The 26535-nt window shown below is 53.7% G+C and overlaps 13 protein-coding genes across 13 annotated transcripts; 5 read left to right on the top strand and 8 right to left on the bottom strand.

Annotated features, from left to right (window-relative positions):
• Nucleotides 1-799: 799 nt before the first annotated feature.
• Nucleotides 800-2118, top strand: CPAR01_06696 (autophagy protein Apg5; the record flags this gene model as incomplete). Its single annotated transcript, XM_060490967.1, has 2 exons — nucleotides 800-1105; nucleotides 1558-2118. The coding sequence occupies 2 exons, from the start codon at nucleotides 800-802 to the stop codon at nucleotides 2116-2118; spliced, it is 867 nt and encodes a 288-aa protein (XP_060349841.1).
• Nucleotides 2119-2584: 466 nt separating this feature from the next.
• On the bottom strand, nucleotides 2585-5218 carry CPAR01_06697 (uncharacterized protein; the record flags this gene model as incomplete). Its single annotated transcript, XM_060490968.1, has 1 exon — nucleotides 2585-5218. One exon carries the CDS (start codon nucleotides 5216-5218, stop codon nucleotides 2585-2587), a length of 2634 nt encoding a protein of 877 aa, XP_060349842.1.
• Nucleotides 5219-6185: 967 nt separating this feature from the next.
• On the bottom strand, nucleotides 6186-6498 carry CPAR01_06698 (uncharacterized protein; the record flags this gene model as incomplete). Its single annotated transcript, XM_060490969.1, has 2 exons — nucleotides 6186-6317; nucleotides 6367-6498. The coding sequence occupies 2 exons, from the start codon at nucleotides 6496-6498 to the stop codon at nucleotides 6186-6188; spliced, it is 264 nt and encodes an 87-aa protein (XP_060349843.1).
• A 458-nt stretch (nucleotides 6499-6956) lies between these two features.
• CPAR01_06699 (methyltransferase domain-containing protein) lies at nucleotides 6957-7935 on the top strand (the record flags this gene model as incomplete). Its single annotated transcript, XM_060490970.1, has 2 exons — nucleotides 6957-7707; nucleotides 7766-7935. 2 exons carry the CDS (start codon nucleotides 6957-6959, stop codon nucleotides 7933-7935), a joined length of 921 nt encoding a protein of 306 aa, XP_060349844.1.
• Nucleotides 7936-8332: 397 nt separating this feature from the next.
• On the bottom strand, nucleotides 8333-9850 carry CPAR01_06700 (uncharacterized protein; the record flags this gene model as incomplete). The annotated part of the gene is made up of 1 exon (XM_060490971.1): nucleotides 8333-9850. The coding sequence occupies one exon, from the start codon at nucleotides 9848-9850 to the stop codon at nucleotides 8333-8335; it is 1518 nt and encodes a 505-aa protein (XP_060349845.1).
• Nucleotides 9851-10693: 843 nt separating this feature from the next.
• Nucleotides 10694-11764, bottom strand: CPAR01_06701 (malate/L-lactate dehydrogenase; the record flags this gene model as incomplete). The annotated part of the gene is made up of 1 exon (XM_060490972.1): nucleotides 10694-11764. The coding sequence occupies one exon, from the start codon at nucleotides 11762-11764 to the stop codon at nucleotides 10694-10696; it is 1071 nt and encodes a 356-aa protein (XP_060349846.1).
• Nucleotides 11765-12220: 456 nt separating this feature from the next.
• On the top strand, nucleotides 12221-14632 carry CPAR01_06702 (uncharacterized protein; the record flags this gene model as incomplete). The annotated part of the gene is made up of 4 exons (XM_060490973.1): nucleotides 12221-12319; nucleotides 12379-12473; nucleotides 12528-13575; nucleotides 13631-14632. The coding sequence occupies 4 exons, from the start codon at nucleotides 12221-12223 to the stop codon at nucleotides 14630-14632; spliced, it is 2244 nt and encodes a 747-aa protein (XP_060349847.1).
• Nucleotides 14633-14694: 62 nt separating this feature from the next.
• Nucleotides 14695-16671, bottom strand: CPAR01_06703 (dehydratase; the record flags this gene model as incomplete). The annotated part of the gene is made up of 3 exons (XM_060490974.1): nucleotides 14695-15900; nucleotides 15955-16166; nucleotides 16227-16671. 3 exons carry the CDS (start codon nucleotides 16669-16671, stop codon nucleotides 14695-14697), a joined length of 1863 nt encoding a protein of 620 aa, XP_060349848.1.
• A 469-nt stretch (nucleotides 16672-17140) lies between these two features.
• Nucleotides 17141-17971, top strand: CPAR01_06704 (oxidoreductase ucpA; the record flags this gene model as incomplete). Its single annotated transcript, XM_060490975.1, has 1 exon — nucleotides 17141-17971. One exon carries the CDS (start codon nucleotides 17141-17143, stop codon nucleotides 17969-17971), a length of 831 nt encoding a protein of 276 aa, XP_060349849.1.
• Nucleotides 17972-18254: 283 nt separating this feature from the next.
• Nucleotides 18255-18783, bottom strand: CPAR01_06705 (stress responsive A/B Barrel domain-containing protein; the record flags this gene model as incomplete). The annotated part of the gene is made up of 3 exons (XM_060490976.1): nucleotides 18255-18378; nucleotides 18466-18694; nucleotides 18765-18783. The coding sequence occupies 3 exons, from the start codon at nucleotides 18781-18783 to the stop codon at nucleotides 18255-18257; spliced, it is 372 nt and encodes a 123-aa protein (XP_060349850.1).
• Nucleotides 18784-19397: 614 nt separating this feature from the next.
• On the bottom strand, nucleotides 19398-21467 carry CPAR01_06706 (vitamin H transporter; the record flags this gene model as incomplete). Its single annotated transcript, XM_060490977.1, has 9 exons — nucleotides 19398-19606; nucleotides 19682-19742; nucleotides 19813-19893; nucleotides 19950-19984; nucleotides 20040-20296; nucleotides 20358-20972; nucleotides 21037-21121; nucleotides 21175-21207; nucleotides 21263-21467. The coding sequence occupies 9 exons, from the start codon at nucleotides 21465-21467 to the stop codon at nucleotides 19398-19400; spliced, it is 1581 nt and encodes a 526-aa protein (XP_060349851.1).
• Nucleotides 21468-22141: 674 nt separating this feature from the next.
• On the top strand, nucleotides 22142-23839 carry CPAR01_06707 (unsaturated glucuronyl hydrolase; the record flags this gene model as incomplete). Its single annotated transcript, XM_060490978.1, has 1 exon — nucleotides 22142-23839. The coding sequence occupies one exon, from the start codon at nucleotides 22142-22144 to the stop codon at nucleotides 23837-23839; it is 1698 nt and encodes a 565-aa protein (XP_060349852.1).
• A 64-nt stretch (nucleotides 23840-23903) lies between these two features.
• On the bottom strand, nucleotides 23904-26534 carry CPAR01_06708 (uncharacterized protein; the record flags this gene model as incomplete). Its single annotated transcript, XM_060490979.1, has 3 exons — nucleotides 23904-25484; nucleotides 25538-26070; nucleotides 26366-26534. The coding sequence occupies 3 exons, from the start codon at nucleotides 26532-26534 to the stop codon at nucleotides 23904-23906; spliced, it is 2283 nt and encodes a 760-aa protein (XP_060349853.1).
• Between the last annotated feature and the right edge of the window lies 1 nt (nucleotide 26535).

Genomic DNA, 26535 nt, shown 5'->3' on the forward strand with positions numbered 1-26535 from the left:
CTCGGTTCTGATGCTGGAAAAGCATGACCAACAGAAATGCGCGTAGTTGTTGAGGTTGAAACCACATCCAAATGAAAAGAAGTGAGGTGCAGTTGCAGTAGGATCTTCTCAGCTCAGCGCCCCAGCGCCCCCTAGTGCCGCCCGGAAGGCATGGACTCCAAGGAGGGACGTTCCCTGTGGACATGGAAGGAGCCGCTGTCAGGCAGAGGAAATCCCCCGACCACGTCCTGCTATCCGTACGCCGTACTGGGAGTCTGGGGCCTAAGCTGAGGGTTACACAACACAGTAAGCCAAGGTAGGACGAAAGAATGCCGATGGTGTGCGAGCTGGGAGCTGGAGGTGTGCAGGGTGAGCTCTGTGGGAGCTCCAGGGATGGCCCGGGTAACTTAAAGAGGCAATGCGGTGCTGCTGCTGGTCGTACCTTGGTACTCTGTAGCTTAGGTAATCATCGGATGGCGGGGCTTTGTTTCGGCCGGGCTCTGGTGCCTTCCTGACGGACAAGGTGCCCCACCTCCGCCTCCGTCCCGACCGTCACTTGTTCAACGCCGGACAATCTGTAACGTCACTCCTCAGAGCCTCCGCGCCGGACTCCCGTCGTGCTTTCTCTGGCATACAAACACATTGTGTACCTGCAAGCTCGTCACCGGCCGCATAGAAGACCCGATCCAGCATCAAACACAACCACCTACGATGACTCCCTGACCCGTCTCTCATCCGCCTCTCATCTCACTACACCACCGAGACGCCTAAACCCTTCATCCCAACCTCACTCCCACCACAATCTCCCCCATCTACAACAATGTCATCCATCCCCCAAACCCTCTGGTCCGCCCAGATCCCCCTCCACATAATCCACCCCTCCGCCCCAAACACCCCGCTCGTCACCTCCCTGCCGCGCTTCTCCTACCTAGCCCTCCTCGTCCCCCGCTGCTCCGCCTTCTTCCGCCACCCCGTCTCCGCCTTCCACCACGAGGACCTCCTCCTCCGCAACCTACCCCTCGGCCTCCTCGTCGACCTCTACCAGCCGACGTTACCGTGGCGCCTGACCGTCAGCGATGGCGATAGCTGGGATATCGGCGACACCTTTCTCAACTGCGTCAAAGAGGTGAGTAGAGTTACGAAAGAGACATGTCTTGTCTCTTTCTCCAACCTCTTTTCAGTGTCTTTCATCAACCTCTTTCATTGTCTCTGTTTCTAGAACCCCCGCTCCCTTCCCGTCATGTCTTCACTATCGCTCCCTTGTCTCATCCTATACATTGAGAATCAAATTTACCCATCTTCTCGGCTACATGCCCATTCCACGCTACCTGAACATATGTCTCTCATCCCAAAGCTGTTTTTTTGCTTTTACACAACGCCACGAGACAAACACATCATCACCTGCCCCTCCATCTTTCCACTTTCCACATTCTCCTCCGTCATCACCTCACACTGGAACACACACCCACATCGAACAAAGAATGCTCCAGACCTTCTTCTCCAGATCCCAGTTCTTAACCTTGCCTCACCTGACTCAAAAATGCCCCTAATACACTCTAATTTACCCCCCAAAAACAGGCAGATTTCGTCCGCTACGGCAACGCCAAACGCATAATGTCCCTCTCCAAAGCAGACACCTCGTCCCTCTGGAACGCAGTCCAAGACAACGACTACGCCTCCTTTGCAAAAATAAACGCCCTCCTCCTCAACGCGCCCACCCCCCTCCGCAACGTGCCCCTGCGCGTCTACATCCCGTCCTCGCCCCCGCCCGGGATCGGCAGCAACACCGTCACCAACACCGATACCACATCACCACCACCAACCTCCTCACAACAGGTCCCTCCAGCAACATCACCACCACCAACACCAGCACAAGCAGGAGACACCCCCGGAGCAGGCGCCTTCAAAGTCCTCCAAACCCTCGTCCCCCCCGTCATCCCCGGCACCCGCACCCGCCAGACCCTAGGCCGCGCGCTGCAGGCCCACCTGCCCAGCTTATTCCCCTCCAGCCGGGACCCCGTCCTCGCCAACGTCGTGCTGCACGGCTCGCCCGTGCCGTTTTCGGCGCCGTTGGAGGATTTGATGCGCGAGGCGGCGTATCCGGATGGTTGGCTTTGTTTGGCTGTCGTGTTGCTGTGAGAAGAAACGAGTTAGAGAGAGGGGGTTGGGGGGGGGGGGGGGCGGCTAAGGATATGGGAGATGGTTGTGTGGAGGGTCTATGGATAGCACGTAGCATGGAGGGCGTCTTAAGGATTAGGCTGGGGTATTGGAGTTCATTGGAGTTCGCAACTAAATGCAGCATTTTCCGCGTCAAAGGTTATGAGGGTTGGTTTCCCGATACATGTTTGCTATAAACCCTCGTGTTTCCTAAGTTTTCCCGTGATAGTGCTTGACATACGAGTCGTTGGGGAATAGCAGCCAGCGGAGGAATACTCACTCCATTCTGAGATCTTATCCTTCTTTATTAAATATAGTAGTGGTAATCAAGAGAGCTATTCTATAAACATTCTCGTAGACCAGGTTTGCGATAAGGTCACACTATAGAACAAACCGAGCCGGCCGGAAGCACGAAACATCAAAAATCAAATCTACTCAGCCGTCTACCTTACCTTACATATGGCGGTCCAAACCCACCCTGGTCAAATTCAGACCGGCCAGCACCAGGCAACAAGCCATTCAAATCAGCAAACAACGCCTGCGTATGCGTGTCATAATACATATCATCGCGACTGAAATCAGCCTCCCCAAAATCCTGGCCCGTAAACTGCACAGCCACATCCGGCGGCACGGGCGTAGGCTGGATCATCGCCGTCGTCTCCTCCTGTGAACTTTGGTGCTGCTGCAGCAGCTGCGGCGGCGTCTGTGTCTGCATCCGCTGCTGTTGTGCCGGATCGTCTTCGCGCCTGGAAGAGGAAACCCCGTTGGCTGGGGATGCACGACTTGCTTCATCGGACTCTGTGCGCGGCGGCGTCGTGGAGATGTTGGCATCGTGGATCTGTCGGAGACCGCGACGCGCCATCCATGCCTCGTAAATCCTTTCCTGGAGCTGGTTGAATGCAACGCGGTCGTACATGGCGGCCCTTCTTTCGTCGTTTGCGAAGTCAGGATCTCGCGAGGCTAGGTAATCCAGCATCATATCCGTCCCAATACTGGTCTGGAACTCTCGTAAGCTGCAGAGGTCCTCCGATAGCACTCCATCGATATACGGCGACGACGGCCGCGGCTTTGAAGGGAATACAATATCCCAGATAGTGAACCATTGCTCCTCCGGGCTGTGGCTTGGGTTCGCGCGCTTCGAGACCTGTCGCATTCGACCCTGGGAGAGGCCCTCGTGGCTGGGAATGTACCCCTCGCTAACTACCTCACAGCGCCGTGCACGCGCGTGCTGGTCCCGCGTCTCCTCGTCCTGGAAGGCGGCGCCGCAGCAGGGGCAAGTGATGGGTGCGGCGTGGAACCGGTAGAGGTGGCTTTTGACATACTTTATCTGGCTGAGAACTTTCTTATAGCATTGGCGGTGGTTATCGGGGTCATTCTTCCAAAAGGGGCACGCAAACATCAACTTCGATGGGTTCGATGGGACTTTTGGCTTCTTGAATCCCGGTATCACGTTCGAGTCCCCGCCATCTGAGGCGTCTTGGTCAGGTAGGTCGTCGGAGTGCGAGCGTTTCCTCGACGAACGACCGGAGTCGGGCGTGTTGGTGTTGACGCGTTGGCCCGAGGCTCGTCGGCCTTGTCCACCCCTTTCGCGGATGTTCCATTCTTGGTAGCGTTGGAAGATGTTGCCGACAATGACGTCCATGTGCGATGCTAATGGATCATCCCGATTCAGTTGACACGGCTCCACGGGGGAGTCCGGGACTGAGAAGACGCTCGACTCGATGGATGATTCATCTCCACTATCGTTGGCAGAGTCGGACTGCTCCTCGACGGCAAGGAAGGATGACCGAGGTGTCAGGTTTGCGTGCCAGTTGAGAGGGAGGTTGGGCGGTCCGGAGACAGGTCGCGCCAATTTAAGTGAGGTGGGCTGAAGGGGCCGTTCAAGCTGTGCGCGAGGTTCAATTGAAGTGTCGAGATGTAGGCTCGGCCTAGCGGCGCGTGGGTCTGTAAAGGAGACGGGGTGGCCATCTGCGTCCTCGAAAAGGGATAAGCGATTCATAGCCCTCCGAGTGAGGTCATCTCCAAACGTAGAACTTCTCCGGATTGATGGTGATCCGATGAGCGAAGGCTGTTGTTTTGGAGCATTATCCTCGGGGACAGGCGGAATGTCCGTTGAAGTGATGCTGGGTGCCCTCATGGCCCTAGGCGCTCTCATGACCCTGATACTCGATGTTGGGGGTCGTGGGCTACCAACTGGGTCGCGCAGAGCCGTGGTTCCCTTCATTCGTCGCAGGCCTTTGACGGAAACGGAAAGATCACTGCCATATATATGCGTCTCTGCGTCCAGACTTTCCCTGCTGATCGCCACTCTTTCGCCTTGCTTCGATAGTGCCTCGCATATTTTCGTCTTCTGCGTTGGAAGTCTAATCTCTTTCGGTGCAGGAGTCGGATCATCAGGTGAATGAGTAACGACAACAGCGCTATGTCTACGTAGATGCCTCTTGCGTCGTCGCGGCACACCCAAGGTCCCGTCGCTGTCCGACTGAGGTGATGGGCATCGGCGTATGAGGATGTTGGACCCCGGTCGCTGATAGATCTTGACGTCTCTGGTCCTCACGTCCTGATACTCAGAAGAGTCTCCGCTCCTGTCACGACTTCGTCGCCGCGTATCCGACCCATAGCCGGAATCACCCGAGATCCTCTTGCAGTGTCTCTCCTCTGTCGAACCCGGCCGCTCTTCCAAGCTGTCAACTGACGGGCTTCCCCTCTGGTGTTTCCTCGGGTTATGTGGCTGTGGTTGTTGTGGTTTGACACGATATGCCAGGCTAGGCATGTTTTCCGATTCAAAGGACGAGTGACGCCGGTCTCCAGATTGCAGCGGAGTGTCGAAGGTCCAAGAAAGCGGACGCTCAAAGGAGACTGCACAAGGTGAAGGCATCTCGGAAACTTCGGTGTTGTGGTTGACGATGGATGCGCGGCGGGATGAGCGATTCATGTGAAGGAATTGATATGCAAGGTCTCTGGAGGCCTCATCGACCCTTGCTGATGCGACAGCGGATGGCCTCGATGATGCAACACCATCGTGTACTTGTGTTGCATCAAGCCTGGTCATACGGCTGCTTGCAATTGTCTTATGTCCCATGCTGCCCAGAAAGGAAATGTCAAAAATTGCAAGTACCGATGGGAAATCCGCAATTGCGAAGCAGAAAAATGTGGAAAAAAGGCGTCAGAAACAACGAGAAGAATGAGAGAGGGAGAAAGGAGGGGGGAGAGCAGGCTCTGAAATGCCCTCGAACTAAAGCCACAGCGACAATTCGAAAGAGCGCATTTGCGCTGTTGTTCAAGTATGCAGGCTGCGCCATGCCAGGGGGGTCGACGATCCGCACCAAAATCTAGGCAATCGTATGCAGGTGTAGCCAATGATGACGATCATGGTGACCGAAAATATCCTTTCGCTCCTTTGGACACGACTCAAAGATGGTAGTCTGCGAGACTGAAGGATTGCGCAGCGTCGCGCAGATGATGCGCGAGGTGTTCTTTCCCCTTCCCCACGATTTATCAACTGAGATTCATGAGAGATCTGGAAAGCCTCACTGAGGCCAACCGTAGGCTAAACAGCGCATCCGTGCCTTTGCGATTCCCTCAATTGAGCAGAACTTGCTGCTGGCCAACCGCGCAGGTCGACGGTTGAAATGGCATCCTCAGGTTCCCTATATGTATTGAAGCTGTTCCGTGCTGCGATCTGAGGCATCTCGTAGATACTATCGCGAACATTCATCCTCGTACAACTGTAGTCGTGCATTGCAACCTGCAAGAAATCAATCAAACCAAATACCAATAGTCTCTTACCCCTTTTCTTCCCCACGATGTCTCAACGATCCGCACCGTCTGGTACCACCACCTCAAATGGCGGGTAAGCTTTTGCCTCTTTGCCTCTCTGGCCCTGATCAGTGTGGCCGCAGGATTATGAATGCTGACGGTTCGGTGGGTTGGTGTGTGTGTGTAGGGCCGGTGTCTATTACACGGCGCCAGCGCCTCAGATGGACAGGTATCTTCGAAGCCCGATGGAGCTGCCCGAGAGACTTGTCTCCATTGGGAACGGCACCTCGTCAACGCGGACGGGTTCGAGCAGTCGCCAGCAGACGCAACGCTCCTTGAAGGCGTGGGAAGCGGGATGGACGCAAACTGGCCAATCGTCGTGAACGGGACCCCCTAGCTTGCATGACGTTGGAGGACCAGGGCTGTCAGGCACGATGTCAGCATTTCGCGAGACGTAGATAAGGAACCAACAGGACTAGCCGAATGAGCGAAGACGGGTGGAAGTGTTCGGAGGATATGAAGCGCTGTTGAAGGCACTATTAAAGTCGTGTGAGCGCGAGACGAGAAAGGCTTGGGGACGCAATAGATGTACAGATGAGACATGAAACAAGAAGAGTAGGAAAGAAAAAAGAGAGAGACAGAGAAGAGACAGAGATAGCTGTCAAAGGAAGCTGTCTAGATTTAGACGCCGAGGGGAGCATGGTGGGGTTGGTGGGGTTGCTATGTACGATAATGGCATCGACAGCTCGTCACTGTAGTCGATAGATGCATATACCCACTTCACTATCTGCAATACCTCTTTTCTAAGTCCCCCGGCATTTCGGCCGTTCCTTGCGCGAAGCTCCCACTTATAAACCGGCCAGCCCTCGCCGGGACACACCACTTTCCAGGCCCCTCGGGTATTTCGTTCCTCTAACTGTGTATATAACCTGTTGTTCAGTCTGTAAGCTCCCCCGAGCCCCTGAGCTCATGCCCCCTCTCACTTTCCATTTCTAACATACCATAGGCACTCCTCATTCTCTCTCACCCACACTCTCTCTCCGGATCGAGGGGTAAAAGTCATGTCTTCCCTAACAGAAGCAACCGCAATCTTCTGGGCCCTCGTAGGCCCCTGGATGTTCCTCCTAAACGCCTTCTCCTACCTCCCCCCCACCATCCTCCGCCTCTTCCGCGAAGGCGACTACGCAGCCCTTACGACCCCGTCCCGCGTCCAAGACGCCTGGTTCTCCGCCTTTTGGGCCTGGCTCGGCCCCAACATCCGCGTGGGCAGGTCGGACATGATGGTCGCCCTCCTTGAGGGCCGCGTCACGGACGGCAAGGTCGTAGAAGAGCCCGTCCACCCGCCCGTCAGCGGTGTCGTGCTGGAGATCGGGCCCGGGTCCGGGATGTGGGTGGACATCTTCGCCAAGGGCCGCGACGGCGACGAGAAGAAGAAGGCTGCCGACGCAGGGGCTGGTATGGCGCGCGGCGGCGTCAGAAGGCGCGTCGCGGAGGGCGTGACGAGAGTCTACGGCATCGAGCCCAATACCGAGGCGCACCCCGCACTGAGGAAGAATGTCCAGGCCGCCGGGCTCGAGGGCACCTACGAGATCGTCCCCACCGGCATCGAGTCTCTCTCCGACCCCACGGCGTGGAACGGCAAGATTGAAAAGGGCAGCGTCGACTGCATTGTTTCCATTCTCTGCCTCTGCAGCATCCCCGAGCCCGAGAAGAACATTGCCGAGCTCTACTCCTATCTCAAGAAAGGGGGCAGGTGGTATTTGTACGAACACGTAGAGGTGATGCAGAGCCGTCCCATCCGTCTCTATCAGCGTAAGTCAACCACAAGGAGCGCGACTGAACGGGTCGACATCGATGCTAATTATGTTAGGTATCGTCAATCTGGTTTGGCCGCGGGCTTTGAACGGCTGCCAGCTGTGCCGCAACACTGGTAACAACCTTAGGTCTGCAGGGCCATGGACAAATATTGACATTCGCCAACCTCATGATGAGACATGGTTCCAAGTAGTACCACACATTTTCGGAACTTTTACCAAGTGATTCATCGAACAGGCAAGCGCCCAGGCGTTGGCCCAGCCATCCGATTACTAGTCTACGATCCGATGTGTCAACCTATAGTGCTATAATGTTTGCTACCGGTCGGAGGTTTGGTCGTGTCACAATTGCATTTGAGGTGCATTCATTCATGTTGGGCGTAAGCGATGCTCTTATCAATTGACTTAGGTAGCTAGCTATACTGCTCATCCCCAGTCACCATTCGCGTGTAGTCCTTCAACCGGTCGCTCATGATCAATGTACCCTGGATCACTGAGACTTCCACCAACCGATGCAACATTGTGATCTGTGTAGTGCGTGTACTAATCGCTCTCTTGTCTATTGATCGTATCGTCAAACTCCCGCAAACCCTTGGATACCCTTCACATCAAGTTCCTATGGTCTAGCTCGAAGCACCGGAGGCATCAAAACGGGTAATGATGTCTCCAAGTGTTCGAAGTAGATTGTGTTCGTCCGACGGAGAGAGACGGAAGTAAATGGATAGACCAGCTCGGAGCAGTCTCCAAGTGCCGTCAAGGCCGAGCGTTCCCAAATCGGTTTTGATAGCGTCAATCAGATTCTCCAGTTTTGAAGGCGTGGCGACGAAGATGTCGTAGATATCCTCAGCTCCTTCTGTCAGGGTCTGGACGTCAGCTGGGGTGATTCTAGCAAGGTAATACTGCAATGCATTGGTAAGTTCCTGTAGGTCCGCATTGCCCCTCAATATCGAATCAACAATCCTCATAATTGAGGGAATGTGATCGCACAAGGGGCTGCAGAGCTCCTCGCAGATGAACTCCAGAGTAGCTGAACGGAGGGCATTGTCGACAACACTAAGACTGCCTTGGCTGTCTGAATGCCCGATGCGAGCGGGGGCGCCGTGGCTGGTCTCGGAAGATTTTGGCAAGGCTGGGCGACTGTAGTCCTCAAGACCATGGCCGGTGAAGAAAGCTGTGGCTAGCCTTGAGACGTCGGCAATGACTTCCATGGAAGATAGGACGACCTCCATGACAGGAGGGATGAAGGGACACGTGGGCGGATACCTCGTGCAGACGTGTTCCAGGGCGTTTTGAATTACTTGGACGGTCTTTGGTGGCGTTATTGCGGAAATATCGGAATGTTGACACCGACCAAGGAGATTACACCAGATGAAGCCAATGGCATTGTTGAATGCGTTGTCTGAATGAATTGTCTTTGAATTCAAAGTCCACGGCAGATAGGGGCATCTGATCGACTCGGGGTGATCTCGACACCATCTCAAATACTGGTGCCAAGCAGGGAGGAAAGGCTTGCCTCCTGTGCACCGGCTTCCATCGTATACCGGAGTGGGAGAGGGCGAGGGCGAGCTGGAGAGGCCGTATTTGGGACTCAAACGACATGGACAGAAGGTAGCTTTGTGACATTCAGGATCCGTAGTGTGATGAGAGCACCAAGCGCACTGGGCTTTCACCTTTTCCAAGCATACGGCTCTCAACAGAGAGGTACACGGCGTCATTTTAGGGCGTACCGATATCTTGGAGTAATCGACGGCTGGTGGTTGGCGAACGGTCAGGTCAAATTTGGTCTTAGGAGATTCGGCAGAGCAACTGAGGTTGCTGACTGTATCGTCGAAGACACAATCATTCCCTTGGCTGTCTTGGACGACTTTGGTAGCATGATTGTAGCAGAAGCCATTGGCTAGATGCCCGTCGACAGATTCATCGACCAGAGATACATCATACTCGCCGAAATGAGAGTCGAAAGTACCAAGGGTGAAACAAAGACGACCATCGTTCTTCTGATCGACGTCGGTGCCTTGAAGGTTGATGCTGGAGATGCCTCGGGGAATAGCCTGATCCAGTGGTACAGAAGGAGACACTGCGGTGGCGAGTGAAGCTGAGCCAAGCAACAGCGGAGACGTAGCGATAGTGGTGAACTTCATGATGAATATTGGTGATGATGGGGAACCCAAGAAAAGAACGATAGAATGAATGGGTGTTGATTGGATTGAACTTGGGATGGATGGTAGGCGTAGATGATGTTATCTGGGAGTGAGATGACGTGGGAAGAATCGAGGTCTGGTTTACCAAAAGTCCCCGAGTACATCAACAGTCTGTTTTGCGGCAGCTACATTTTGGAAAGAAGTTTCCGCTGCGAATTGAGTGTCACTTCTTCAAACAAAAGTTTTGGCGAAGAAGGGAAGGCGTGGTTAAAGATTCGGTTTTCCAGGAAAGGGGCCGAGCTGACTCTCCTGCCAAGTCTGTAAGAATGGGAACTTGTCTTGTAGAAAGTAAGAAGGAGCCACGCGTAACTCACCAAAGCAATCTCAGGTACTTGATGTCCATACGTTGGATCGATTGATCTTGGAGGAATATGGAAGAGGGTATCTATGGCCTTGGGAAAAATATAAAAAACACCGCTCGTACCAGTGACCGCCAGGATACTCTTCTGAGTATCGTCAATTTTAGAGTTATAGATTGAATCTACGATCATCTCTACCTTTCTCTCCTCAATATTGAATGCCAAATAGAATACGTATGAGGTGATGATGACTTGAACACAAGGAAGTTTGCTGGTCTCGGCACTTCAGCCTGGTCAACTGCCATTACTAGGCGTCTCAAGATCACCTTAGGCCAAGGACAAACTTCCCTGAAATGTCATCCAGTTCCATTCTGACTGGAAGCCATGACCAAAAAAAAAGGCCTCGCTAGACCCCGTTCGAAGAATGACAGCGATTCGATGAAACATGGAGTGCTTTCCTAAGAGTGGCGTAAAGCGATATAGTTCATGCAGCTACCTGGGTTACCAATGGCTTGGCGCCAACTTTTGTTGCCTCCTCGTTGAGGGCATCAATCTCAGCCTGTACCAAGGGTATGCCTGACTTTTCCCGCTCCTGCTGTTGCAACTGCTCAATCTCACCCGGAAAGTATATCCTGTCTACTCCTGCCGCCTTATCTGACCCAACAACACGCTGGTACAAATAGTCCATCCTTTCACGGAAGTCGTCCAGACTCATAAAGAGGTCTGGCTTGATGGCGACTAGGAAGTGGCCGACGTCCGCTGGTTTTGAGGGGTCGTACGGGTTAGTGACGTGACCAGCGAAAGCAGAGCCAGAGAAGACACCAGAGAACACATCCATCATGATTGCTAATGCCGAACCCTTAGGACCACCCATCGGTAGCATGACACCTCCCAATGCTGCGGTGGGATCATCCGTAGGACGTCCCTCAGCATCTAGCGCCCAGTCAAGAGGAATCTTTTCGCCGCGTCTCTTGGCCTTGTAAATCTTGCCCCTGGCTGCGACTGACGGGGCCATGTCTAGGATGAAAGGCTTGTCCTTCCCCGGCGCACCACAAGCAATCGGCGAAACACCCATGAGCTTGCTCTGCCCGCCCCACGCCGGGAGCGCAGGACTCGAGTTGGTGAACACCAAACTCATCATGTCCGCATCAAGAGCCTGCTGCACCACCCACGCACTCATGCCAAAGTGGTTGGAATGCGACACACTTGCCATGCCGATGCCGAAAGTCTTGGCAGATTCGATGGCAGCTGCCATCCCCATCTCTGCCGCAACGAAGCCGAAGCCGTTTTTGCCGTCGACGTGCGCCACAACCGGTGTGACTTGCTTCAGCTCGGGCTGGGCTGTGGCGTTGAGCACACCCTGGCGGACACGCTCCATGTAGGAAGGAATGCGGTTCATGCCGTGAGTGTCGACACCGCGAAGGTCGGCAGCGACGAGGCACCGGGCGACTATCTTTGAGTTTTCTTCGGGAACGCCATTGCCTTTGAGGATGTCTTCAACCAGACGACGGGCCTCCGAAGCGGCCACTGGTATCTTTTGGGACTCGTCGGCCATCTTGCTGAATGGCAATGCGGAGTTTGAGGCGCAGAATTGCGGAAGACGTGCCGTGCAAGGTTAGGAGATGATGTGGAGTATTGCACGGCAATATCTGTCGTATGAATGGCTACAGGGTTGATTGGATATGAGGTACGATTTTCGAACCTAGTATGGCCTCTCTTGATATACCAAGGCAAGTGAATGGCGTCGCCAGGAAGAGAGCAGTGAAGCACACGCATCCGGACGGAATTCAGCCGATAGTGCGGGCAAACCCCGGCACAGCAAACTAACAAAGGATCTGACGCCACGGGGTTTCCCCGCACGGCCTGGGGCCACTACTGTCAACCAACTTCATCCTCTGTTCCACCTCGGAGAATTTCCGCCTCGTTCCCTTCAACCTACCCAAACACCACATCGCTCTCCTAATGTTATGACGGAAACCAGCCAAGCACTGGCTGCCCCGAAAAACGCAATATGCCCGAAGATACCAGCTCCCGGCCGACACCCCGTCAGGCCCGCAGAACCGCGCGATTGAGGCTCGCTTGCTCTCGGTGCCAGCGGCGGAAGATCCGTGTAAGTGGACCTCCGAACCTCAATTGAAGATGGCATGGTACTAAGTGGGTGTCTGATAGTGCGACGGGCAATTGCCTGCGTGCAACAATTGCAAGAAGGCCGGAGTTACTTGCACTGACGGCGAAAGTGTCCGTCTTCGGGATCTTCCCAGAGCGTATGGCTGTTCTCAAAGTTCCCACCTTCGCACATGTTTCTGACATTCAGCTAGTCAAATTTCGAACTTGATCGAGAGAGTCAAGTGGCTCGAGAGCATTGTAAGGGAAAGATGCCCCGAAGTCGACCTAAGTCAAGGCCCGTCTGGGGATTTTGACATGGAACTTGATGGTGATGAAACCTTTGCAAGGGACTCAACAATCAGAGTCAACAGTGCATCGCCCGAGGATAGTCTGAACCTCACAGGGAGTCAGCCTCCACAAGCACAGCCGCTTCAACCTTCAGAGCCAGTGCAAGCCACTCAGGCTATCCGTTCAGGACCTCGTTTGGTCGATCCCATTGCCAGCAGTACGCTATCACACGAGATTGGCATGGTGTCATTGGGTAGTAGCCAAGACCCAAAGTATATCGGGCCGTCGAGCGGATACTTCCTCGCCCGACTGATGTTGACTTCGAACCGGCAGGATGACCAATCTTGGCCAATCAAAACCGGAGTATCGAACCCGTCCATACCAACTGCTCTCGTTGAGGCGATGCATGGCCCAATGACACTGCCAAGCAGACATCATGCGAAGCAGCTAGCAGATAACTACTTTGACGTTATTAACTGCCAGTTCCCCGTTTTGCATCAGCCTAGCTTCATGGCTTTGATGGATCAAATGTACGAGAACAGGATCGATGTGGAATCTGCTCCCACAGCTGCCTTCCAAGTATTTATGGTCCTCGCTTTGGGGTCCACGGTGCTCTCTCGTCGAGTGAGGGCACGTCTTCCCGGAGAGTCATATTGCCTATCTGCGATGCAGAGTTTCGATCGAATCAGCATCGACAGCTCGATTCCTGGACTGCAATGTCTTCTTTTGCTCACGATATTCACAATGCACAGTTCCAACATGCGTCTCAACGTATGGTACCTGAACTATCAGTGCATCGCTGCTGTCCTTGACTTGGGCTTGCAGCGTGACATCAACACTAACGCAGGTATCTCCCTTCTTGAACAGGAAATGAGGACTAGGATATTCTGGGTGGTTTTCACTTTGGATAGGATGATCGCGACTATGATGGGTCGCCCGATTGGACTGCGAGACGAGGCATGCGATCTTCGGGTATGTCCGCCCCAGTATATGGTCCTTCAGCCAACCCATCCTAACAGTCTCTTAGCTTCCACAGCATATAGAAGATGCTTCCTTGCAAGGATCACTCCAGCCACCTGCCAATCAACCCCCGGGTCACATGGCCTTCTCGATACATCTGTTCCGTCTAGCCAAACTTAACTCGGAGTTCAAATACGTTGCGAACAGCATTGTCCGAGACACACCGCGTTACGCCTACCCGGCGGTTATTGACATAAATGAGTGGCAGCAAGGAATGTTGGAACAGCTAGACGAGTGGTACAGCCAAATCCCCAACACACCCGACTCCGACTACATCCGCACCATCTGTCAGATCCGATGCTACGGTCTGCGGATGCTCGTTCTCCGGCCTAGCCCCGCCATCCCGAATCCATCGCCCGAGATCCTCAAGAAGTGCTTTAAAGCCGCTCTTGAGGTCATCCGTCTTTTTGATCAGCTGTACAAGAAGAACTTACTCATACATACGTGGAATACTTGTCACTCAGCAGTTCTCAGCATTATCACTATGCTTTACTGTCTGAAGATGGTGCCCGAGATAGCAAAGCAGACGGCTTTGGATGCCCTCATGTCTGACTTCAGCGCCGGGTTAGGAGTCTTGGCTGCAACGGGCGAGCACTGGTCCGGAGCAAAACGTTGCCGGGATATCTTGGATGACATGATCCGGGCGACCATCCGATGGGTCAAAGATATTTCTAGCCAGACCTTCGATGTAGAACCCCCTGCTCAACGTCGATCTCTGCGACTAGATCCCGCGCATTCGCATACAATGAGCTCGTACAACGAGGGTGCCAGCCTTGTTGGGGCGGAACCCCACAGACTGAACTTCTCAGAAGGCTTTGCCCAACCACTGCCATTGGGCTCTGCGACTGAAAGTGGCTCAGAAAGCTTCCTGCATCAAGATCCATTCGAATCGTTTCTCGCCAATACTGCGTTTGGTGACCCAATGCACACCGGCGACAACGCGAATCTGGATAGCATCATGCGAGGCCTGTTTGATGACTTTATACCAACTTATCCGAGCTTCACCTGATATCCAGTCCTGTTCATGAGCATGTATTATACAAGAGTCATTTGCATCTTGATTGTCTAAGACTATTGGGGTGGACCATTCGCCGTCAGGAAGTCAAAATCGGCTCCCCCCTCTGCCTGCATGACGGAACGCAGATACAGTCCTCGATAACCGCGAATTCTCTTCTTTGCCACCCAAGGCGCATTGCTGCCGCCACTTTCCTCTTCCTTGGCCAAGGCTTCCTTTTTCGCGACAATTCTCCTCTTAATCTCCTCGTCGGATATCTCGACTTTGATGAGACGTTGTTCCACGTCGCAGGTTATGATGTCGCCAGTTCTGACGATGCCGAGAACCGATTCGGGGTCTGCCGCTTCGGGAGAAATGTGCAGAACGATAGTCCCGCCCGCCGTACCGCTCATACGGCCGTCAGATAGGCGGAGCATGTCCTCGACTCCTTGAGCTGCGAGCTTTCGGGGAATCGGGATAAGGCCTGCTTCTGGCATACCTGGGTTGCCCACAGGCCCGATGTTTTGGAGTACAAGCACGCTATTTGGCGTCACCTCGAGATCCGGGTCATCAATTCGGAGAGCCATGTCTGCGGAGCCAGCGAAGACGACTGCTGGGCCGGAGTGCTTCAATAGCCGGCGATATTTTGACGCACTCTGCTTCGTTACAGCTCCGCCTGGAGCAATGTTGCCACGGAGCACGGCCAGGGCCGAAGCTGGGTATAGGGGATCGTTGAAAGGCTGAAGACAGTTGACCAAGCTATCCCGTGGAATAGGGGTGAATGGCGTACGTTCCAACTCTTCTCCCAGCGTCTTGCCTGTTACTGTCATGGCGTTCAGATGCAAAAGGGGCTTGAGTTGGTGCAAAAGCGCCAGCATGCCGCCAGAATTGTGGAAATCGTCCATGTAGTTTTGTCCGCTAGGCTTCAGATCGACCAACAACGGGGTCTTTCTTCCGATTTCATCAAATGTGTCGAGCGTGATTGTGCCGGCTACAGCAGGGTGACGACCAATGATGGCCATCATGTGTACAACGGCGTTGGTCGACCCGCCAATGGCTTGCAAGACGGTGATTGCGTTCAGAAAAGACTCGCGGGTAAGCAGATCTTGCGGTTTGAGCTTCTTCTGATGGAGGGCCACAGCTAGGCCTCCAGTCTGTTCGGCGATACGCAGTCTTGTTGATGAGACCGCTGGAGCTGTAGCACCTTTAAACGGCATCATTCCTAGACCGACGAGGATACAGGCCATCGTCGATGCGGTGCCCATCACACCACAAGTACCTCCCTGTCACGGAGGTCAGCAGGTGAGACTTTCATTCGAGTGACGGAGTATCCTTACCGTGGGTGCCAGCTCGTCGTTAATAGCCGAGATATCTTCGATATCAATCTTGCCAGCTCTATAAGCAGCCCAGTTGTTACGGCAGTCTGTGCAAGCACCGATTCTCACACCTTTATGGCTTCCCGGCATCATGGGGCCAGTGACCAGATGTAGGATAGGCTTGTTCGCAGATATGCCGCCCATCAACTGCGCAGGAGTTGTCTTATCGCAACCTGTCCAAATCAGTCAATACTCATCTCGTCTTCCAATCTAGTTTAATAGAGCTCACGTACCTCCGATGAGGACCACCGCATCACACGGCTGCGCCTTGATCATCTCCTCCGTATCCATACTCATGAGATTCCGCAGATACATGCTCGTCGGCGACGCAAAGCTCTCATGGATACTGATAGTGGGGAAATCAATCGCCAGCCCGCCATTGAGTTGGACGCCGCGTTTCACGGCCTCGATCAGCTGTGGGACGTTTGCATGGCACGGGTTGAAGCTTGAGTAGGTGTTGACGATGCCAATAATGGGCCTCGAGAGCGCGTCTTCACTGTAGCCAAGAGCCTTGATAAATACCTTGCGCAGAAACAGCGAGAAATGAGCGTCGCCATAGGATGTCAGGCCCTGCCTCAACCCCGGGGCGTTGGGGTCAATTGGTGTCGAGAGGTCATAGTCTCCCGTCACCGGGGCCTTGCCGTCTTCTTTCTTTGGGGTTGCTGTTTGGTCGCTCATGTCTGCTGTGATTTTCTTGTCTTCGAGTGTAAAGAGACACCTCGAAAGAACGATGTAATGCGACGGCGGGAATTACAATTCCTCATCTTATGGTTGGTCCGAACCAGACTTATCCGGAGTCGTGTTGTAGATGCGGGGACTCCGCATGTCGTAATCGCCCGGTCCAATTCGGTAATAAGACGACGGGAGCAAAGCGGCCGCATCGTCTTCGGCGCCGTCGGGATTTCTCCGTCTAAGTGGTCACGGACAACGGTACCGTCGACGGACATGTCCTCATAGGACCTTGAGATATGCCTGATGCATAGAACATGTAGTTACATGCATCATTGTTACTTATATCCAGCTTCAAGATGACTTTTTGTTCGGTATCTCAGCACATTCGCCGAAGGCATCTCGCTGCAGCTTGAACATTACCACCCGCTTTTCCGCTTCAGCAAAACCTTTTCCGCCCCGAAATCCAACCATCGCCATGCTCAACCTCCAAGGAAAAGTCGCCCTGGTCATCGGCCTCGGCCAATCAGGCACAGACGGCTGGGGCATCGGCGCCGCCTGCGCCGTGACCTTCGCCGCCCAAGGCGCCGCAATCTTCGGCGGCAATCGCACCGTCGAATCCACCACCAAGACTCAAACCACCATCGAGCAAGCCGGCGGCGTATGTGACGTCGTCGCGACCGACGCCACGTCCTCCGCGTCCGTCAAAGGGCTCGTGGACGCGTGCGTCGCGAAGCACGGCCGCATCGATATTCTGCTCGCCAACGTCGGCGGGTCGCAACCGGGTTGTGCGGCAAGTATGGAAGAAGAGACGTGGGATGCGCAGGTGGAGTTGAATCTGAAGAGCGTGTATCTCGCGTGTCACCACGTTCTGCCTGTCATGGAGGCGCAGGAGGGGGGTGGAAGTATTGTTTGTGTGTCGAGTATTGCGGGTTTGCGGTATATTGGTAAGCCGCAGGTTGCGTATAATACGACCAAAGCGGCTGTGATGCAGTTTGTCAAGGCGACGGCTGTAGTGTATGCGAAGCGAGGGGTGCGGTTGAATACGGTTGTGCCTGGGTTGATGGAGACGCCGTATACGAGGCAGTTGGCGGAGAGGTTTGCGCCCAAGGACGGGCAGCCTGGTGGTGGCGGCGGGTATGATGCGTTCAAGAGGATGAGGGAGGAGCAGGTGCCGATGGGACGGGTGGGGGATGCGTGGGATGTTGCGAATGCGGCGGCGTTTTTGGCGTCTGATGAAGCGAGATATATCACGGGCCAGAAGATTGTTGTTGATGGGGGGATTACTTCGTCTACGGGGCGTACCTAGAGTTGCAATTCATCATATTATGTATAAGTACTGTATCACTTAAGACCTTGTCACGCAGGATCGAGAAGTCGTTTCTGCGACCTGAGGGAGTAGTTCCAAGACCGAAGTCACATCAGAAATGGTAATATGGGCCAGCGCAAAAAAACTACTTTACGCGCCTGGACAACAGAAGTTTAACATCATTTAATAGTATTGATGAGAATCTTATGCTTGAGCTTGGATTTCTAACAAGTCTTTATTCTGATTACGATCCGACCTGTATCTGGACGCCAGTCCTCTTAGCCTACGCCGACCCATTTGCCAGCCCTTTGGCCATAAACTCGCACATATACTCGTCCTCCTGATCAACCTCAAAGTCAAATCTGGTTACATCCTCCTTGAAAGGCCACAAATATGTACTCGTTACTCTATAAAATTGCGAAAGATTTCCTTGGTTCAGCTTCATATTCATCTCGAGGCTCCTTAAAGAAAACGCGGGGTGAGCTGCTTCTTACCTGTGATGCTCCGGACTAGCTTGATACGTCTCCAGCGCTTCTCGGTCTTGATGAAAGCTCAGTAGCGCAAAGTGGTAGCCTTTGCTCCTCTCGATGGGATCCGTGATGGAGGGCCCGCCGACGATGAGGCGTTGGTCTTTGACGCAGGGGAGGGATTTGAGGGATTTGAGTTCGCGGACGAATGTGGATTTGTGGTCTTCCGAGACATCGGAGCGGAACTTGAATAAAACTTCGAGGGGATTAAGATTAGAATTTGTTTCGACGGTGTGAGGCGTGGGAAGCGAGTATTGGGGGGTTACCTATGTGGACGACTGTCATTGTAGATATGTTGCGAGTGAACGACGTAGGCTAAGTCCTTGAGTTTCTTCTTTCGCTGGAAAATTTGATGTCGTCTTTGAGAACCGAGAGTAAGAGCCGTGATACTGATACGTTTGGATACCTAATAATTCAGTCAACGGTCCTGTGGTTGAATCAATTCCAGACCGAGTTGCGTTGTGCCCGGTGGGAGGACACTAACGGACGAATCCCGCGACCTTAGCCCACAGGCTCCACGTACTGAACGGACGAACCCCGTAGCAGCGGCTTTGTCGACGGACCTCCACTCCGTGTAAGTCATTCAATTGACGACATGAAGATGTTGAACTGTGTATCAAAAAAAGGACTGAAGAATCAGAATTTGGTGGTCAAGATGGGTTGAATTCCACTTCGGTATGTTAGGCGGGGAGAGATGCGAAACCCCTTAGAAGATGGGCACTTTCGCCCCGTTCTCAGGCAGCTCCAGATCATGGGACCAACCACCTCCGTCACAAGCGCACGGAGTACAGATACACCTCAGAGCATTCTCAGCCGGTTAGATCATTAATTGCTCACTGTTTCCTCCGAGACTACACAGAAGCATACCACTTTAACACCCTCTCAGTCGGGGAAAAAATCTACACCTTGGAGTCCTTCTCGCTAGAGACCTCGACATGCATCATGTCGTCTCCTTTGATGTCCTGAACGCTGCCAGAGTCCGTCTCGGTCGTCTTGTACTTCCCCTTCTTAATATCGCGACGCCACAGGTACTGTCCAAGCATGAAGAGAGTCCACCAGATGGCTACGAACGTGGTATTGACAGTGAAACCTTTCCGCCATTTAGGAGCTAGATGGAGGAGTTGAGATATCAGCATGAATTTTTCCAATCGCTTGGATATGGTGATGGTGTATAGTCACTTACCCTCTAGTTTTGGGAAGACCGTGATTGGGTAGAAGCTGAAGAAGATCCAACCGCAAGTCATCTGAGCGAAGAGACTATTAGCAGGCGGTTCCGACAATGACGGATGTGGATGATGTAGTCTAATGCCTTACCATGGCACCAGTAGTGAAGGCTCTGGCTTCGTTGTCGTCTTTCATAATCATGTTGATCCAAGGGAAGAAGATTGGTGTGAACTTTGCGAGAATAAGCATTCGTAATCGTGTTGTTTTACAAGTGAGCAGGGACTTACGCAGCTAGTCAATCCAAGCATGTAGTAGGCGGCAACTGTTTTTCAATGAGCAAGAAAATTCTCCATGTCAGATCGATGTAAAAGACTTACAGTGCAACCCAGTTGGAATGTCCCAAATCAGGAGACAGACGTTCGCGAAGAAGAGAATACCCGCTACGACGCACATGACGGCCCAGATGGGGTAGATCATACACAGCGAAGTGGCAACGACACCGGCCACGATGGAAATTGCTTGGACGCCAGTGGGGATGACGTTGATCTCCGCAACGGTGTAGGTGCCGTGCAGGGTGGCCTCATGCTTGAGCCAGAGTGCCATCTGGCCAGCGACGTAAGAGGTGCATTGGAAGCTACGGAGATCATAGTGTCAGTTTCATGCAAAGTCGGCCCGAGACACTGCTCGTGACTTACAAGACGTAGGTGAAGACGGCGAGGTAAAAGTGCCAATGAGTAAAGACGCGCTTCAGCATCCTCTTGCCAATCCTCTTGCTCTCCTTGACCCCGTCATCTCTCATCCGCGCCTGAGCAAGCTTCTGCTCCGCATCTGTGAGCCACCAGACCTTGGGACTCGTCGGCAAACCAGGGAACAGAAAGAACCCCGCAATCGAGATGGGCAAGCTTATGATGCCGTCAATGATAAAAAGCCACCGCCAGCCGGCCATGCCGGCGACGCCGTTTAGGTTGTTGTACGCCGCGGCCTGGAGGTACCCGCCAAACATGGCGCCAATGTTGGACGAGACGTACCACACGCCCGCGCGCTTGAAGAGCTCGTCGCTGCGGTACCACGAGGTTAGGAGGTAGATTGCGCCCGTGGCGGCCGGGGTCTCGAGGACGCCGAGGAGAAAGCGGATGCCGTAAATGTCGTACTCGTTGCGGAGCTTGCACTGAACGAAGGTCGTGATGGACCAGAGGCATTCCATTGCGGGGAGATACCAGCGGGTGAGGTGTGGGCGGGAGATGATCATCATGGAGGGGATCTCGAAGATGAGGTAGCCGATGTTGTAGAATGTTCCGAAGAGCGAGTATCTGGCAAAATTCATTAGACACAAGCAGACTCGGGGGCAGTAATATCAACTGGAGGCTCACTTACTGGTTTCCTGTAAGTTTCAGGTCCTCTTCCATGCCTGAGACGTAGGCGTGGTTGATATTGGCTGAGTCGAGCCATTTCAAAAAGACTGCTCTCATGTTAGTGTTTACACGAACAGACAGGTTGACAGCAAAGTCATACACATCAAACAGCACAGGGAGAGAAGAATACTGTCTGCTCAGAACCGTCATTAGCATCTACTCAAACATATGGATCAGTGGAACTATACCAAGCTTTCGAAGCAACTTCTTCTCTTCCTTGGAGTAGTGGCTGGGGTACCAATCAAAGATGTAGAGCCAAGCGACCCACAATGATCTCGTCTGTGGCTTGGGCGTCGAAGAGCTTACAACCAGCTCTTGGTCATCGAGAGGCTTCATCGTGGCAGCTGGATTCGCATTTCGAGCAGTCCTGTCGAAACTGACTCTATCCGCCATAGTGGACTGTAATCAGATCCCTGTGAGATTGAGAGGCAGTCCAGGTTGTAAATCGTTGCTAAGGTTAAGAATGGCGAGTGAAGAAGTCCCGTCTCTCTGAAGATCTCAACTGTCCGAGTGAAGTTCTTGGTGATGTAACCCCACACTTTATATCACTTCGAAATAAGCCATCACTCTCAGAGCTATGTTGACAGGCTGGAGTAGTCCGCCGACGGTAGCAAAGGCCAAGCAATGTTGTCTTTGATGTCTTCCCCGCAATCCCTACCCCAGTCTACGCATGCCCGACTCTAAGAATGGGGTGTGGAGAAGTTCCTTGTGGTCGACCGCCGTACTTAGCCAACGACACTTGCTCGGAGGATTGTCCTCGGGGATGAGGGGCATCAATACCCCGACTGTTGCGTCGCAAATGGGCGGTCCAACACAGGATGCATCGCGAGGATCTTTCACCGAGACATCAGCCGCGGGACCGATTCAATGGAATAGATGCCTTCGCTTCCGACGGGCCGTTGACGTTGATGGTTTGCATCAAGGTCTTGGTGATTATCAATCATGTGATGGCTCGGGTTTCTGAAAGATGTACAAAATGACAACTTTGGCATATGTCACGTCTATCCTATGAGCAAAACATCGTTTGGAACCCCAAATTCGGATTTCGAAGCAAAGAAGTATTCAGCATGGCCGCTTCTGTTATGAAAAGCTTACCGGCCATGACAAAGCACGCCCACTCTCAGGAGGCCGTTGTGGACAAGCTGTCTACGATTCCGCGTCCCGACAGCATGTCTTCCGAACCACCTCTTTCAATATCAACTCTGCCACCAGAAGAGCTGTCTGCAGACATCACCAGTGAAACCTCATGGTCTGATGCCGCGGTAGAAATAAGCGAATGGCCAGCCTTCCAACCATCCATATCGCTCTCTACCTACCTCGCCGAACTGTTCGAAGAGAATATCACAGCCAAACTCTGCCGCACCGCGACCAAGTCTCTCCGAGAGCAAGTATCCTCAACTTTTGGCGAGATTCGGAAGATCCCGATCGCCTTCCCAGAGATCGTACCCCAGAATGGCCCCAATGCGGGCCAGTACGAGTTCCGAGATCCAGAGTTCTGGACCTGCGGGTTCTTCCCGGGAACGCTGTATGCCCTATTGGAGCGAAGCGTCAAGCACCCGCAAACGATGGGACTCGCCAATGCCGGGCCCAGGCCCAGTGTCGCCAGTCTCCGCCAGCATCTGCGGGGACTATGCAAGATCTGGGCCGATCCCTTGCACGACATGGCCGGCCGAACGGACACGCACGATATCGGATTTATCATTATGCCAGCGCTGCAGAGGGACTGGGAGCTGAACGGTAACGAGAAAAGCCTCGCTTCCATCGTCAGGGCTGCGCATTCTCTCGCAACGCGTTATGTCCCCGCCGCTGGAGCTATTCGCAGCTGGGACTGCCTCTTGAAGAAGGACATCACAGTGACCGACATGACGACGAATCTCCTCGCAATCATTGACAGCCTATGCAATCTGGACCTGCTCTTCTACGCTGCAGCACATACTGGCGACAGTACCCTCTCCGACATCGCCACAACGCACGCCCGTACACTGTTACACACGCACCTCCGACCAGAATCCGTGAGCACGCTGAAGAAAAACGGATACAGAGGTCAGCTCTACTCAACATGCCACGTTGCCAATATCGATCCGGCTACCGGAGATCTCAAGTGGCGCTGGACGGCACAGGGATACGCAAACGATTCCACGTGGGCCCGTGGCCAGGCGTGGGCGATCCTGGGGTATGCTCAGACCTACCAGTGGACTCGAGACAGAGCTTTCCTCGAGGCTGCCATGGGTGCTGCAGAGTACTTCCTTTACAGGCTCGACACGGCGCCGTCGTGTGTGGATACACCAGTGGCTGACGAGGAGACGAACTGTTGCTCTCGAGATGGGCAGCGAAAGAAGACCAAAGGCCGAAGAGTCCCTCTTTGGGACTTTGATGCCCCGATACAAAACGCCGCGGAGCCTCTGCGAGATTCATCGGCCGCGGTGATTGCTGCTAACGGCATGTTGGTGTTGTCACAAGCACTCAAAGGCATTCAAGAACATGCCTTGTCGCGGCGCTTCTTCGACGCGGCGATTGAGATCGTCCGAGACACCCTCGATTACTCACTCGCAGATGAAAAATCTCAGTTCACCAGAGCTAGCAGCGAGGCGGGATTGGAAGTGGAAGATGCCATCGCTGGCCGATGTTTCGATGGCATCATCAAGCACGGAACGGCCAATAACAACGAGAATGCTAGACGAAGATACTGGAATCATGGCCTCGTTTACGGTGATTACTATCTCGTTGATTTTGGAAACAGGCTTTTGAATATGGGTTTGGCGTAGAGTGTTAGTGCCGTTTCCCGATTATAGACCTGGCTTGCTTTAAACCAATAGAGACTCTTGCTTTTTACCATCCTCCACCATCGTATTCAGTTTCGAAAATGCCGTCATCATAGCTGATGATTCTATCCATGTCCATGAATTGCTGGTCAAGGAGCATCTGGGAAATATTGCTCAAATCGCCACTACCGACGCTGCTTCTGTGGTACAGGGAGGGCTGAGCCATTGGCTCAGCGCCATTGACGCCTAGCCCTGGGGTTAGGAGCATTGCGCTCTGCGTTGGATTGGTAAATGATGCGGGAATGTTGGATGGGAGTGGTTGAGCCACGACGATGGTGTCGAGACTTCCTGCAGCGGGCCCGACCTGTGTATCTGCGAAGCGCCTGTTTCGTCCATTGGTAGTGGTTCCCTCGTGTCCCCCGGTCCCATCACGTCTGATGTGGGCAGACAACGGAGGCTCCTGAGCAGCTGTGTGATCGATTTCTGTGGTGTAGCCTAGGACGTTGATGTTGAAAGTTGCATCATCGCGGCAACGTGAATGCATCTCTGTGAGCTTCCTCGAATACTTCCCAGCCAAGTTGTCTCTCGCAGGCTCTAAGCTGTGCGGGCCAGCCCATCGCGTCGCCATATCATTCACAATCTGAACCAGCGACCAGAACTCGGAAGCCAATTCAGTCCCGAGATCATACCGCCATTGAAGGAGGAGCACTCTGGCGGCCACATAGATACAGAACACAAACTGGCTCGAAACAGGCATCACCGCAGGCGCGTGCTTCAAGTAATTCTCCGCAATGATAGCAATCTCCACGGCGGCAGCCTGGCACGTGTCCGCGCTCAGAATACTCGGCAGCCGGGCCCTGAAAGGCCACTCCCTCGGAGGGAAGGCAATCAGCTGATGGAGCAGAATCATGGACGTATTGTGCGTGACGTGCGCCAGCGTGAGGTTGGGATCCATCCGCGTCGACTGCCGCGCCATATTGGCCTTCCATTTCTGGGGCAGGAGCATCTTCCAGTGGACCAGGCGCAGGTCGAGCTCCTTGAAGCGTGTGAGCCAGCTACTGATGTCGCGTTGGTCCCGCATGTTGATCTTTTGCTGAAGGAAGTAGCTCGTGACCCTGCTCAGGGACTCGGTCGCCTCGATGCAGTAGGCAAAGGCGCCGACGGTGGACATGTCGACGTTGGCGGCCGGCGCCCCCGGTGACGTGCCGGCGTCGGAGGGCGTATGGGTTTCTTCCTCTGAGGCACCTACTTGCAATGCCGGCGCGTAGTGGGACGGGATGAAGGCAATGGGGTTGCCTATTCTGCCGGCGGCTTTGTCCCATATCCCGAAATAGGGTGTCACGACTTCGTCTTCTTTACGCCAGAGAACGCCGTCGCAGGGGAGACGGCAGTGCACGTCGTCTGAGGTTAGACTTGTGTTCCAGCCCATGGTGACTGAGATGAGTCTATCGAGCTTGAAGACGTTCCAAAAGACCCGGCGCCTCTCTTCGGCCTCGGTCCAGCTTTCTGGCGGAGCGAGTGAAACGAAAGGTTGAGATAGTGATGGCCGGTCGACGTCGTCGTGTTCGACGGTGAGTTGAAGATACTCGACGGTCCGGGTCAGTGAACCAACGAGAGACCAGGCTTTTGCAGCCTCACCACTTCCAATCTATCTATGTCAGCGCGTGCCATGCGAGAAGATTCGGATATCAAAACACCCACATCGTTGAATGCGACAATGATGAGAGCTTGGTGGCTTTCTACGTTGAACGTTTTCATCGATGTTGACACGATCCAATCACGGGTGATGCTTCTTTGCTGGAGCGCGCCGAACAAGTTGGTCGCAACATCTTCGTCAGATATGTATCTTGACGCAGAAAGGACCATGGCATGTAATACTGCAAGCAAAAGTTTGGCTTCTCCGGGCTCTCGAAGTCGACGGCGGAATCTCGCCTCGTGTATAATCGGAATCCATGGATGAATGTGTGCAAAATAAGCCTTGAGTACAATCTCAAGGTCCTCTTCATCTGGCAGGACAGGCGAAGTAGGGCTGGAATTACACGTGAAGGCAATATTTAAAGGTTCATGATCATCAAGTCGACGCCGCTTAGCTCGTACTGATGACTCAGTCTCCGCACGCTCTTCGCTGGGTGAGCTTCCGCTTTTAGTGTTGAACTTTTGTAGCTCTTTGGCGAAGAATGCCATGATGCTATATGCATTCTTTTCGAGGCCGCCATTGGAGCCACTGGCATCATCTTGATGGGGTGAGTGATTTGAATCGGATTGTCTGCAGTCTTTTGATGAATTCTTAGTCCGTTGTTGGTGAACAGTCCTTTCTAACGCATCTTCGACGTTGTGATCAGTAACGATCAAAGAAGGGCAACTCGGCATATCGAGACGAACCAAGTCTCCGATGCAGGTTCTCAATGGCCCCAGCCTTCATCCCCGGCTTGGACCGTTTCGATTCATAAACACAATCGCTTCCTATCGCAAGTCAACTCCTGGAAAGAGGAAGATTCATAATCTGCACGGTAGGAAAAAGGGACCCACCTGTCTTGCGGCACTGCTGACATGTTGGCACCTCTCGGGAACATCGCAGCTTCCGGCGCCGGCAACAGTTGCAAGCGAGGGCCGCCGCAGCCTCCGAAGCGCCCCCCGAGTCATCGTGGCCCGCATCGGCGGCTTCGCCCTGGTGGCTCGGCTCAGGACCGTTATCCATG

Source organism: Colletotrichum paranaense (genome assembly GCF_030867605.1).
Source record: "Colletotrichum paranaense strain IMI 384185 chromosome Unknown Scaffold_5.1, whole genome shotgun sequence".
NCBI classification, from domain to species: domain Eukaryota; kingdom Fungi; phylum Ascomycota; class Sordariomycetes; order Glomerellales; family Glomerellaceae; genus Colletotrichum; species Colletotrichum paranaense.